The sequence below is a fragment of the Tachypleus tridentatus genome, chromosome 9 (assembly GCF_004210375.1).
Source record: "Tachypleus tridentatus isolate NWPU-2018 chromosome 9, ASM421037v1, whole genome shotgun sequence".
Taxonomy (NCBI): domain Eukaryota; kingdom Metazoa; phylum Arthropoda; class Merostomata; order Xiphosura; family Limulidae; genus Tachypleus; species Tachypleus tridentatus.
Window position 1 is genome coordinate 67818132 of NC_134833.1, and position 15287 is coordinate 67833418.

The following is a 15287-nucleotide window of genomic DNA, read 5'->3' on the forward strand; positions in this document are numbered from 1 at the left end:
TTGTCATCCTAACACATGTTTAAAATCTTGTGATGTCCAAGCATTCTTAAAGTTAGTGAACATGCACATAAATATATACATTGTGCTGTATGGGTAGTGGAGATACATGTAAGTATATACATTGTGGTGTAAACTTTTGTCATCATTCACATCAAAATAGTTCACATATTTCTGTGTTTTAAAAGTTATTAATTGTTATACAATTAAAGTTCATCATTATTAGTAAGTGTCAAAGTTTTGGTTTATGTTGACTGTGATGTGACATTTCAGAATTCTTTATTTATGTTAGGACACCTCTAGTTCTCACTTTGATAATGGATAAGTTAGTTGGAGTGTACCTGGATGCTTTTAAATGCTTATGGCACTGTTCTTCAAATGACTGAGACTTGATCTACACTCTTTGTTTATGTCCAGTGGAATTAGTGAGCACCGAGGTGGTCAGTGGGGTATTTTAATGTGCCAGACCACATTCTTTAAACTATGTAGTTAGTTCTGCTGCATAAAAAATTATGAATCGTGTAATATTCCCGAGACATTTTTTTAAACTTAGAGTGGAAGACATTTAAAAAAATTAATAGTAGTATTTTTTTGTGTTCTGTTTAACTCTTTTTAAAGTTCTTAATTGAGAATATACATAAATTTGGCTGAAAGTATAATAGAGCATTAGTGACTGTAATATCTGGTAAATTTATTATAATAAACATCAGTATAATAGTGTATGCTCTTTAGATGTGGTTCGTGAAACTGGACAAAACTGGACTTTCTGAAAATCTTTTTTTAGAATGTCTTTTATTATTTTGTTAAATCATTTTCCATGTGATTTATCATGTATAATTATGTTGGTTGGGAGTGATTAAATATATATCATTTTGATTAATTAATAAGCTTGTATTTGTGAATGTTCAGTTAGTTAATGTTTTGTTTTGTTGCTCCTGAAGTTAATAACTTTTCCATGATTTAGAATCGTTGGTCTTGAGGGTACATTACTAGGAGTAACTCCTAAAATTTATCCAGTAATAAAAAAATGCCTACGACACAGTTGGGAAAGTATTATCCCCATAACATTTGGTAAGTGTTCAGAACATAATTGTTTTGCTTAAAGAGTATTATGTAACCATATTTTATTTAATGAAAATGTTGGTGTAAAAATTGTTTCTCTGTTTTTGTAGTTTTGGGTTTGTGAGGGTTGTATATATTTAATATAATTATATCTCAGATGTAAATTCATTTCTAATAATTTTTAAATGTACTACTATAATTATGAATCAAAACATTTAAACACATTAAATGTTGTAGGTATATCATATTATTAGTTATACTTTCTAAGCACAAGCTTAGAAGTCATCTAATAATTACATGGCTGAAATACTGTGATGTAAACTGATCAAAAACATTTCTTTCTTTTGGTCCAGGCTTTGACTGTTTGTTTAGTATCTTATGATGAATTTTATTTATCTCATTAGGCCACCTGTTGTTTGAGATGACCTCTGGGTATACACTTTCCACTGCCCATCCTTCAGTCAAACACTACAGTGACATTTCCAGTTTTCCTGAGGTTGTAAAGGTATGTATTTATTTAATGTTTATTTAAATGAGGTCTAAATAATCATGAAGACCACTATAAGTGGAAAACTTTTTATATGCTGTTTATTGGGAAAACTGTTGTAATATTTCCCAGTTGAATATTTTGAATTTTTTATCCTGCCTGTTACTTACGTTATCATTTATATCCTGGAATGTTTGTATGACACACAGTAAGAAAGATTTTATATTTTAACCTTTATTTTGCTTTGGAATAAAATTATTTTGTTAATATTTTTTCTACATTGTATTTATAGAAGTAGATAAATACATTGTCTTAGATTTTGCTCATAATTATGCCTGCACTGTGAAGTATCATAGAATGGGGCATACAGGTTTACCCCTGTCTGTCTATTCCAGTATTGTAAATGGGATATTACAAGATTGGATAGATGGATTGTGACTAAATTTATACAGCAGGCACTAAATTCAAAGTTTTAGAATTTAGTTTTTTAAAAGTATGTACTACAATGGATAATATGAAGTGCAGAACACTGTTAGTTAGTGACCTGTTCTTTTTTAAATCTTTACATTTGTGCATAGTTAAAATTAAACCTTAATTTTTGTCTAAATGCAATACATTAATTTTGCAATATGACTATAAATTTGTTCCTCCGTATCTTCAGGTTTTTTTCTTTTCTGGTACCATGTACTGATGCTGTTTGTAATACTTGTTATATTCAATTATCTAATGGCTTGAATATTTTTAATATACAAGAACTTGCTTTTGTTTAGGTTTTCTATGTGGTTTATCAAACACCCGTTCTTGTTTTTCTTTAGGTCTTAAAGTTTATATTTGAGCAGGAACAGTATAGATATCCAAGTATACAAGAGGTAATATACATTTTTGCCCATTTGATATTTTGGATTGTTTTCAAAGTCTAATGTTATTTCTTAAATGTCTAAATTTACCTTACAATTAAAAATATCTGTTTCTCTCAACAACAACAACAACAAATAGTTTGTATAGAACCTGATGAAGAAATTCAAATTATGAACATACTTGTAACCTAATCGGGATAAAATAAACGGGGGGTGAACTGTTGCTTGTTTTAGTTCAGTTGCTGCATCTTCAGGCTTACTACACCAGTTCTCGTTCCCTTTATCATTCATTACTATTGTATTGGTCCACAATATATGATGTTTACATTTGATTTAACAGTTCAACAATGATTATAACAGGAAAAGAATGAGAGACAGACATTTTACGTTATCAGTCCTCAATTTTTATGTATTCTAAAGGGTTCATGTCAACCTTTTTCTGGTGCAATATCAGATTTAGTTTGGCAGGTCTCTCCTATATGCAACTAAAATATCCATCTCTCTCTCTCTCTCTCTTGTGGTTGCGAGTCTTTCCTGCACTTGTTTGGGTAATTTAATACCAGCCTTCTTTGTGTGAAGTGCTCTTGTCAGGTAGGGAAGACATTTTATAAAAAGAGGATACAGATTTAAATAAATTAACGCCAGTATTATTTTACTTTTTCCAGCCATATTATAGTTGTATAGATAGTTGTAGTTGTGTAAGACAGATGTATTCTTTTTGAACCTTTGGGCCAGATGCGATGTGATGATTTGTGTAGAAGGATCTAATGTACAAAATGTGTTGCTACATATTCAACAGTGGGGGTGTTTATAGAATTGTCTGTCAATCCCATTATTCTCATCATAGGTATGAGGAGCTCTGTGTTTTTTGGTCGAAAATTAAAGATGTCTTTACTGAAACCTTGGGATCTCTCTGACCTGGGTAATGTAGTCAACAAGATTTAAACACAGCTTGGTTTAATTTATAGTCTACATGATGTAGAAGTATTCTGATTATTACAAACAGTGTTGGACAATTTTGGGGAGGAAATGTTTGAAAGAGGAATATTAACCTTTAATTAATACTGTTGTGTGGGTTTTCAGTTTATGAAAACAATGTGTAATTAAATTAAACTACAGTGAAATCTTATGGTGATGTCATCTGCTGATAACAGTAGCTAATCTTCATTCATGATTTATTGTATATGTTCTACCCTGAGCAGTAGTTTTCCTTGCATTTTTAGCTACCATAATTTGTTACATATTGTTTGACTGACCATGTTAACACTCCTACGAAAAGTGGGGCCTAATAGGCCCCAGAGCAACTTGAAAGGTTATTAATATTAGGCTAATAATTTTGTATTTAAATGAAATTGCCATTTAAATCCATTAATGAATGGATTAACGAGATTCCCACTGTCCCTATCTACTACCTAGCGAAACCACAGCCAGGGAAACGGGCTTGGAAAAATCAGGACTAGAAACGTCTTTTCGTAGGAGTGTTAACTTGCCTATCAACAGGATCTACATATGAAGTAGCCTATTTTAAGGTGAATTGGATGACATGAATTATTAAAGAGTTTTTAGATGTATAATTTGACTTTTTCGTCATTTTATTTTGTGTCATCATCAAAACAAGTAGATGAAATTATCCTGAAACAACATTGTTACTATATTTTTAAATATTATTGATAAGTTCAATAAATTGAAATTAACTTAAGTTAAATAATTTCAAATTTATAATAAGCATTTTAAAATTAGAGGCAAGGGTGGAGCTGTTTCACTTTTGTGGTTTGGAAATCTGCTCATGTGATTAGATGCTTTCCACATAAATATCAGCTTTACAACTCAAAAATGTGTAGTTCATTTTTTTATAATGCTTCTTTAAAACTGTAAATATCTACTTATGATAAGCAGAAGTCCATCAGAGTGGATTTAGAACATAATCTCACAGTTTATATGGTACACAATTGATTGGTTTGTATTGTGAGAAGCTATGTTGTTTCTATGTGTGTATGGGGAAAGAGTTAAGACTGAACAGTTATTATGCATTCTAATTTAGTTTATATTTTGAATAGATATCCTGTCTCGATTTCTTTCGTAATATTGATCTCAGGGAATTGAAATCTCAACATGTTCTGGTAAGATTTCTTTTTAATGTTTTTTACACAGAATTAGTATAAAAGTTATTGGTGATCTTAATGATTCTTTGGGTGTTTGTGTTTTTATATTTAGTTGAAATATATTTAAACAAAACCTAAAAATATTAAACAAGGCTCATATGAATAGAGCACTAAATGTATTTCATAATAAATTTAATGTACCAAACATCAAAAGAAGATTTACAAAAATGTAAAAGGAAAATAAAGAACAGGAGCCTGGTATTTTAATTTGTGGAATGGATGCAGAGCTGAGTGGTCAGACTTACTATAATTGCTGATTATTTTATCATCCTTCCCGTAGTGCAGCTAGACCAATTCTAGAGCTACAAACTATTTTTTCTACAATTAGAAGATAAGTAAAAACATACAAATACTTATTATTAGAACAACCTTTCTAATCAATAGCTCTATTTGTTTATTAAATCCTTGGTAAATAGTGTTATTTTATTATGATTAATACATTTGTAATACCTTGTAGTGCTTGTGTTCTAAATTTTTACATAAGGCAGGCTAGCAGTGTTTAATTAATACAGAACAAGCATCCATCCTTTCATGTATTAAACGTAAGCTTGGTTTGGTATGACTGTCTCTATGCATGCAGCATGTTTTCCAGAAAAAGCTAAGCCCAACGGCCAGAAGACTTCTAAAAGAGAATCGCCGCTGTCACAGGTCACTCAGGTAAGGTGAAAAAAAAACTTTGTGCCACTATTTTCTTACATTTCTTTTGCATAATTATTTTTGCTGAATTATTATATCCTTGTACATGTCTTACAATGTATTCCTGTTTTTAATCTTTTCGTACTTTATACACTGTTTTAACTGTGTAAACTTGTTATATTAGTTACCAGTGTCCAATCTTGCAGTAGAGAAAGTGCAGATGACAGTGTTGGTCTTGCTCTTGATACTTGTACCACAATGTTAAAATGTGTTTGATTCATTCCATGGTATTACTGTGTGTTACTGTACACTAGTTGGAGTACCTGTTCCCTCAATGGAAGTTTTATGTTAATTCATGATTAATGAAAGGTTATTTTGGGACACGAAAAGTTGCTTCTCTCATATGTAACTGAAAAAAAAAAAAAAATCTGCAAAGTGCAAAACCATAAGTTTATATGCATCTTGCATGGACCAAAGAAATCTTCATGCCAAATTTGGTAAAGATCCACCAACAGAGGGTGATGTAGTGGTTAAAAAAATTGCAAAATTGCCCTTAAAAAACACAAGATGCAAATCTAAAAATATCTGTGCATCTCTTCATACACACAATGAATCTTCTTACCACATTTGGTGAAGATCCATCCAAAGAAATTGAGGTAATAGTAAAAAGCATAAGCACCCATAAAATGTGCAAAACTGAAAATGTGTCTGTCTATGGACCCAATGAACCTTGATAAATTACACAGACACACAGCAAACAATACTACTGTATTTATATACATAGTTTCAGTGCATTATATCTGAAATGTGACGTATGTATGATGTCAGATCTACACCCTGACAATGAAGAAAAATAGTTCTCTGTGACGGGAAACTGAGGCAAAATGGGAAAATTGTGACCCGTATTGTAATTATACATGTACACAGGATAAACATTTCAAGAAGTTGGGGGTTGCACATTGTGACATAGTTTTTCCAGTATTATATTAGCAAGAGTTCCATTGTACTATAATGTTCAAACAAGGTGTCACTCTTATTACCATATGTGTCAAAGGAAGATATTACATTCATATCATTGTCTGTGTGTTGGAAGCCAAAAAAAATAAATAAAAACAATATTGTTTTAGTTCAATCATCACAACCTCTAAGGAGTTTTATATAGATATAGATAGAAACAGAGGTAACTAAAGGTAAATTGATACACACCATCCAAGGTACATATTTCAATAAACAAAGTAAGTAGAGAGAAATATTTAAGGCAGATTTCTGTCTAGAAACTATGAACCAAAATTCTTAAGCACAGGATGTGAATTATTATTTCCTGGAAATATCGCATTTTCAGTTTGTTTTTATAACACATTCTGAACTGTTGTTGCCAGAACTACATTGCTGGTCTTTCACATTCCCACAGTAAACATATCAAGTCAAACTGTATAAAGCTGAGGAAAATCATTTAAAATAGTTTCTAGTTTCTCTATGAAATTAAAAATTATAAAATGATTTAGAATATGTATAATTTTTTAGATTTATAAAGTTTAAGTTTGTTGTGAAATGCTGTTTTATAAAAATTTTCATCTTAAACCTGTTTTATTTTAATAAGCATTAGCAAGTTTCATATTATATATCTACTCAATAAGAACAGGTTTCTATCATCTGGATTGGTTATCATTGTAGTTATAGTTTACTCTTCTAACAAATGTTGTGCTTGAAGAGATTTTATTTATAATAATTCTATTTACATCTGGTCTGAATATTCATAATTAATCTAAATTATAATCTGGTTACTTGCTGAATGTTAAAATCCATTACTATTTTGCCAGCTTGAAACAACTAATTTAGAGTTGTCTTTTCTTATAGGTCACTTTTAAGTAAAATTGTGACAGTGTTGGTTACCCAACACTAAGATCAAAATTCACTTTTTAAGAGGTAACACTTGTCAGTTTTTTGTATAATCTTTGTTTTGTTGATAACTCGGGTATGTTTTATAAGTGATTTCACTAATATCTATATTTCAGTGTGTAACTTCTATTTTATCTTATCAAACGTCACATATTTTTGTGTCGTAACTGTTCCTCTTTAATTCACTTATTGCTCTAGAAACGAAGAGATTTGGAAAATTAATGTAACATTTTCTTGATAAACTTAAACTTTTGTTGTCGATGGTTGAGTTGTTTTTTGAACATAAAACATTCTTTGTTTATGTTGTGGTCTGTATGACTTGCCTTGGACTAATTCTTACAGTACTTTTTGAAATTTCAAAGATTTGACCCAGTTAATATTTTGGAAAACTTTTTAATTAATTCTATCTTCTTATTTTCTCCATTTTGCATTAATCAATTTAATTTTAAATACTGGATAGTTGGAATAATTAAGCACTTGTTTACTATTTGTGACTAATCAGTGCAGCAGCACTGTTAGGTGATTTACCTAATTACCTTATTGTAAGTAATGTAGAAAACCTCTCTCTCCTTGGTTGTTCCATTTCTAAGTTGTAATATTCAAGTGTTTAATTTGTGGATGAACAAAAGCAGTTTTATTTTAATGTAGACATACTAAAAAGTCAAGGTCAACCTCATCACTAGAGAAGGCTGCTTCAAACAGTGGTGAACGTTTAAAGTCTAGGTATGTTTTATTATAGTTTTGAAATAATTTCTGGTAAAATTATTATACGTTGGTCCTAATTTGGGGTTTTTTCTTGTGTTTTGGAAGTAAGTGAGATTACCAAGTAATCAGTAGTAAAAAATATAACATAAAAAATTCTACTTTGATTCTTTCACCTGTTTTAAAAATGCATTGTTGAACAGATAAGAAAATTAATAAACTGGAGTTAATTATTCTCGCAAAAAAAAATTTAGTCTTAAAAACCCTAACTAGTTGAGAAACATTACTCCATTCAATACTGTCAGGTTTTGTATGTACGTAATGATTACAATATTTTTATATACTGTGTTTGTACTATGGTAATATATCTGAATGGTTCTGCTGTTGTAACATTTTAGTGGTTCTGTGTACTCCAATGACAATGAGTATCAGTATTTAATTATCAAAATAAGAAGGTATTATACCAGGAGGGAACATAAAAGTACTTTTACACAGAAAATTCCTCAAGCATGTTTGATTGTGTCAGATTCTGTAATTATATTTAAAGGGCACATAAGCACTGCATAAATTAATCAAATTTTCTGAAAGAACAGGGAACACACAAACACTGGTTGTCAGCTTTGAGTAGAATCATAGATTCAGTGTCAACTGAACAACTTAATATCAGCTGTTTGAAAGCAAAACTTAAAGAACCTCTCCAACAGTGTCTTGTTGTCAATAAAAATGAAAGATAGTACCAATAGTACAGCTAAAAATTAATGTTTGTGAAAATAATTAATTACAATAAATTAATTCAGTCATACAATGAATAACTAGAATATTGGTTACTTAAAGTTTAAATATTTACAAGTCATAAAAGGTGAAGCTTATCTCAGTATAAAGTTGATGCAACACCACTAGTTTGATTCTGTCATCTTGTAGAAATCGTGGTGTTATAAGTAAAGTTTACATTAAGAGTTATTGAGGATTTAACTGTTGTATAGCTATTATTAAGTAATGGTAGTTAATATTCAATTTCTAAAGGTGTATTATCTTAAGTAATTTAAGAAAACTTAAGAGTGTGGAGGTGAAATAGATTATGATTTGCCATAAATTTTAAACCCATAATTGGTAGCGAGAACAGTGTTGAATTTCCCACAAGTTTATGTTTGAAATGCTATTGAAGGCATAGTTTGTGAAAAGCATTAATATACAAGATTTGTCTATGAAGTCTTGAAATGTTGAACACTTTCTGTTGTATCTAATAAGCTGTGAGTATTTAAAATATTTTTAATACCTGTACTTGAAAACACCTTGATTATATACAGTGGAACCCCTCTAAAGCAGCCACCTTTGGGACTGAGACAAACTAGTCTGATTAGAGGGGTTCCACTGTACATAATTAGGGATTATGTAAATAAAAAAAAAGGGATTGTAATTGAATGACTGCTTTCAAGGGGTGACCGATTCTGAGGGGTGGCCACTTAGTGGGGTTCCACTGTAACTTCTAAAGTTCCTAGTGTCCATTTTATTGAAAACTTTGAGCTGGAATGTTCAATTATTGATCCTGATGTCTAAGTCAGGGTAATTTGCTTGCTTTTTTTTTTTGTAAAGTTTTTTTTTTAAACTGTGAATACTGGTGCATAAATTTGTATCTCAAAACCCTTGAAACTTGGGTATAAGAATTCCATTAACGTATCTACAAGAAGGTCTAATGTACATATCATAATTGTTGTCTTTATTCATAAATTTGTGTGAAAATTCCAGTATGAATAAATATAAATTGTAATTTGTGGATTGAAATTGTCTTGTGTAGATATCCCTTGAATTTGTTGAAAGAAACTGGCAAAATTGTTGTTATATGAAAAGATATAGCCTAATAGAATTTAATGTAAAACAATGGTAATTTCTGTGAGTGAGATTGTCATAGAAATGTCTGTATTTACTGATGCTCAAAACTTGCCAGAATTGTTAACATATTTTAATTGTTGATTACTCTTCGTGTTAATAACAAATTTGTGTAAAGATTACTAAAATCTATTTTAATCTCAGATTTTCTCTGTACATTTAACAGAGTTATTGGTGATGGAATTGGTATTAATCTATTCCTTTTCTCTGATAACAATACAGTGTTTAAATATCCTTTAATGTATTTCATACCATTATCTATTAGTGTTTAGAGACTGGGATAACTTAGTGGCATATAGTGAATCAAATGATAGGTTAGGCTTCCCATATTAATATTCTTCTTCATGTGTCAAATCTGCGGCAGACATCGACGACCATGGCATACCAGACTTCTCTGTTGTCAGTCCTCCTTATCAACTCGATGTTGCTCATTGAGTTCTTAGTGACATAGTTATTGAGGCTGTCGATATATTTAGTTCTTTGACACCCTCTGCTTTTCCTCCCTTCTATTTTTCCACATAGCATCTGTTTCTCTATCCCATTCTTCCTACAGATGTCCTAGAAATTCCATTTGTCTCTTTCTTATAGTTTTCATGAGGGACCTTTTGTATCCTGCCAGTTCCATGACTTTCACATTTGTTTTTCTTTCAGTCCATGATATTTTTAGCATCCTTTTAAGGAACCACATTTCAGCAGCTTCTAATCTCTTCTCTGTATCTTTGTTCAGTGTCCAGCTTTCACAGCCATATAAGAGAACAGACCATACATATGATTTCAAGGTGTTAATTTTAGTGACATTTGTTATGTTCCTGTTTGTGAATATGAACTTCATTTTATTGAAAGTATCCTTGGACATTGCAATTCTTTTCTTTAATATTAATATTTGAATTTGTAAATCCTTGGTTATATAGTTAGTTAAAAGTACAAATTCTGCTGTTCCTAAAGAAGCTTACAATGTTTGATGTAGTTTAGAATTCCCAGTATTACATCATAAGATTTAACAGAATTAACATCAAAGTCTGATAAAACTATATCATAAAACATAGCTAAATTCTTCAGCTTAGTTTGTAGAGCACTTGCCTGCTATGTGAGAGATCCAATGTTCAAATCCATCTTGATGGACACCACTTTGTAATGCCCTATCCACACATGCATGCACACCTCCTTAAGCCATGCTGTGAAAGATCCCATGTTCCAATCTAAATTGATGGACACTTCACTTTGTAATACCCTAGCCACACACACCTCTTAAGCCATACTGCATTGTAATACCCTCTCTAATGGAATATTTTATTCAACTTATTTGTTTTCAGTTGAAATACAGGTATTATTTATAGGTTGTATAGTGAATGTATTTATTCAGTAAATACAATAACAATTTATATAGTCATAACTTGCATTTTGACAAAGGCAGTATTGAAACAAATGGTTTTAGCCTACAATTCGTTTTTGAAATACACTATTTTACACTTGTTTAAAATAATTTGTTGTTCTTACACTAGAGGATCTAAGGTGCATGTTAAGATCCCAGTGTCTGGGACTTTACCAACAGTGTACGACATATCGGGTCCAACAGTTAAAACTGTGATGTCACACTCGCAGCCAACAGTGTCATCTCCTTTAAGTCCTGTTGTACCCAAACCAGGGGCAGAAGCTCGAAGACTAGAATTTCAGAAGAGTAAGAGTGGAGGGTCATCATTAACAATGGCCAGTTTTAGTACTAGTGGATCAGTAGATTACTTCACACCCCCGACAACACCACAAGCATCGACTAGTGAAGACACTAGTCCCTTCTTTCCAACAAGTATTCACATTCATAGTCAGCTACTAGCAGAAATTACTCAGAAATCTAAGTTGCGCAAGTCTTTGTCAGATGAAAGACCTTCAGATGCTTAAATTAATGTAATTTGTTAAAGACGAGACAGTGATGATTTTGAAAGTTAAGAAATCTGACCTTTTTATAAAAATATATCTAAATTTAACAAAGAGGGGCCTAACATATAGTGAGATTACTAAAGTAGCAAATACCACATTCAGAAAGTATTAACAGAGTGACTGCAATGTAATTAGAACAAAGCAGTCTGACTTCAGAAATCAATGATGAATTACAGTTAATGTATTGCATAAAGTGTTGACAGCAAACAACTTAAGCATTTCTGTTTAGGGAATTGCTCGTTTATTTATTGATAATATAATATATTAACTTCTTAAAACAGCATTTGGTGGGAATACTGCATTCAACATGTGACTAATGTTTCATCTTAGTATTTGTATGCTGATTGTTGTATTTAATCACTTAAGTAACTGTTGCACTGAAAAAATACACTTAAGATAATTTACTACAAAAACTGTATTAAGAACTTCACGTGATTATTTTATTGATTTAAAATACAGAAAACATAACTGTTAATAAATCAACCAACTTGGTGCTTATTTTGTGTTTGATAAATGGGTGGGGACTTTCAGAATTGCACAAAATCAGAATAGCATAGTATCTTGATGCCATAATTGGAAAATGTACAGTATTTAGTTTTTAAATTGTTTTAAAACACTATGGGTAATTTTAAAGTTGTTTTAGTAGCAATAGAAAAAACTAAACTAGGACAATGTTTGTTATCAAAATGAGTGTATCTGAAGTACTTGTAGCTGGAAAACCACCAACATCTTTTTCATAATATTTGTCAAATATAAGTAAGTGAAATACCAAATGAAGTGAACATTTCAGAACAATTGTCTTAACAGAACCATTCCTTATACTTTGAAAATGTGTTACATAATTTTGTCTAATACTAAACTATATACTATCAACTTTGAATGCAATATCAGGTATCTAAGACTAACGTTTTCCATAGATGGTTTGTTGTAACAAATTTTATTTTAAACACCTTTACTTGTTCATTGCTTCATTCTCTATGATATTTAATAACTTAAACTGTGGTACAGTGTAATGAGGTAATGTGTTCATACATTTTTAGTTTACTTAAGCTAAAATTTAGGAATAAATTTTAAGTCCACCTGGAACATGTAATAATGTGCAATTTTTAACTTCTGTTTTACAGGTAGTTCCTTTGATATTGTTATATGGGGGGAACTATCTTTATTTTTAAACCAACAGTTTAATTTTGCATATATATTCATATCATGCCTGTGCTATATTTTAGTATTAAGCTTAAAAGAAATTAATACGAAATACTTTATCATAAAATCTACAACAAAAATTACTATTGTAAATGACAACATATCTTACTAAGTTACTTCTCTCATATCTGCCACACTTGCTCAAAATACATTTCAGCTGGCATTAACATATGTATGTATAAAAGTGGTCATAAAGTTTTTTTTTGTTTTTTGTTAGGGTGTTTACAAAATAAAAACAGAACTTGTAGCTTAAACTTTTAGTATTCAATGCAACGAAGAATATAGAAAGTTATCTGTTTTGATATGTACAACTGGCAGATGAGCTGTCAGTGAACTTCGATGTACTGAATCAACTTTTTGTACCTTAATAAGATTTGTCAGTTGAACGTTTGTTATTAGTAGTGCTAGATTTTATTATTTTTGGTTATGTTTCTTAAGTTTCAGTTAACTTTATTTTGTAACATTAATTATCTTTTCATGTGACCTTATTCCTTGTATTTTTGTATGAGTCTTTTTAAATTGTCATATTTTCAAGCATTGTTTAAGTATTCTTTCAGCTCATTAAAATATTCTGTTGTACACTAGCCATCAATTTGAAACATCAGCTAATGGTCAGAACTTGAAACAAAGCCCAAAAATTCTTCATGAAATACTAGATGTAACAGATTATTATTACAAATTCTTTATTTATGAAATATTAGATGTAACAAGTAACCTGCATGTAATAGATTGTAACTTTTTTGCTAAAGAATTAATGTAGAATAAATCTCTCAACCAGAAGGTTCTTGGGCAAGTAATGCCACCAAGAAATTTATAAGTAAAATATACTGCATTCTTCAAGTGAGAAGTTCAAACCATAGGATTTGTATAATTTTTTTTATTGGCTTTGCTTAGCTACATTCTGAAACGTTGTCCTTATTGTTTTATATTTGTTATAGAAACAGTACTGTTGGTGAAAGTTAGTTTTGTATATCTGTTCCCTATGGTTTGAGTAAAAGCTGTGATATTTACTCATAGTTCCATATTTGTGTGCCTTGTTTATTTGAGCACGAAACAAAATATCAGCCTTATCTGCTAATAAAGTGATTTGATTTGATATCTCTTGCCCTACTAATCAATTTAAAATGCTGCTGCCTTTATCCAAAGTTAAGACTAGAAATATTTATAAAGACGTCTTATTTAATAGTATATTCAAAGCCATAATAATAGACTAGTTTTTTCTCCTGTTTTCAAACCCTAAATGCTTCTTCAAAACTAAATTACATTGATCAAGCCTTTCTCAGTATTTTGACTTGCAATCCTTACAAAGAAACTACACGTGGAAAGATTAGTTATAATTTGTCCGATTTTTAAAAAATTCATTAATTCTCTTACTGGAAATACACATTCAGCTGTTGTGCCTTATATTTTTATTTTGAACTGAGTTAGTGTCAATAAATGACCAAAAACCTACATCCATTCTATAGAGCTGAAAATGAACGTACCCGTCTTTAAATGCGCTCAAATGTTTTTTCATTGAAAATATATATACATTAATGCGCTACCTAGTGGATCTTTAGTATAAAAATATACACTAAATGATGTAGATTTAGATGTGATCAGTTTATCTAGAACTTCATAAAATTAAACATTTTTTTCTTTCTTAAACTAAATTATACAATTAAGTTTTTTTTTTGTTATGTTATTTAGAATTGTATAAATGCCAATACGTGTTTAAAAGTTCTGTGAAACGTTTTGTTACGTGTTGGAGAGAGCAAGTTTATATTTTTGTACTAGATATTGTTAATTTCAATATTAGAAATTTAAGTCAAATTTATGAAATAAAACTGGTTACAAAACTGTTTTTGATTTATCTGATGCTTTTTTTAAATTAAATATTTAATATTATACCGACTCGAGGAAATATACTAATTTGATCAACACAATTTAATAACACAAAATATTATAACAAAATATTTCAAATCCTGTCAAACACGTTTGAATTTTTTTTCTTGACAATGTATCATATAAACAACATTTGAAATTTAGCATTTTCAAAATTACTAAAATATTTAACTTTAAGAATTTAGTAAGAAAGGAAAGTAACCAAGCGTTAAATCATTCCTGCAAACAGCAACAAAAGTAAGCTTAAACGTTGAACGCTACACAACGTACGTAACTTAAGTTTTCAGCATTATAAAACCATCGGCGAGATACTGGAAAATCATTAAACCTAAAAATTGTAATAAAAATAAATTAATGGCAAATCAATTTTATTTATTTTCCTGTTAATTTGTCCAGATGTATAAAAAAACAAAAAACTTCAGATCTCCTTTGTCTCCCATAAGACATTAATAAACACAATTCGTTCAATACCAGGAATAATTAACTTCGCTGAATAGTGAGAATCCCCTGGTAGTACAGCGTTAAGTCTATGGATTTACAACGAAAAAATTAGGGGTTCGATTCCCCTCGGTGGAC

General features: G+C 30.3%; 1 protein-coding gene across 3 annotated transcripts in view; it reads left to right on the forward strand.

Annotated features, from left to right (window-relative positions):
- The window catches only part of Slob (Slowpoke binding protein), a 48348-nt gene extending 33679 nt beyond the window's left edge, over positions 1-14669 (forward strand). For 2 of the 3 annotated variants that reach the window (XM_076454743.1, XM_076454742.1), the window contains exons 8-14: positions 962-1068; positions 1464-1564; positions 2362-2415; positions 4461-4523; positions 5146-5222; positions 7749-7823; positions 11192-14669. In XM_076454743.1, coding sequence (XP_076310858.1) covers positions 962-1068; positions 1464-1564; positions 2362-2415; positions 4461-4523; positions 5146-5222; positions 7749-7823; positions 11192-11585 — 871 coding nt within the window. In that variant the 3' untranslated portion in view covers positions 11586-14669. The remainder of the gene's footprint in view (positions 1-961; positions 1069-1463; positions 1565-2361; positions 2416-4460; positions 4524-5145; positions 5223-7748; positions 7824-11191) is intronic. The other variant, XM_076454744.1, reaches the window with a different exon arrangement.
- Positions 14670-15287: the final 618 nt, after the last annotated feature.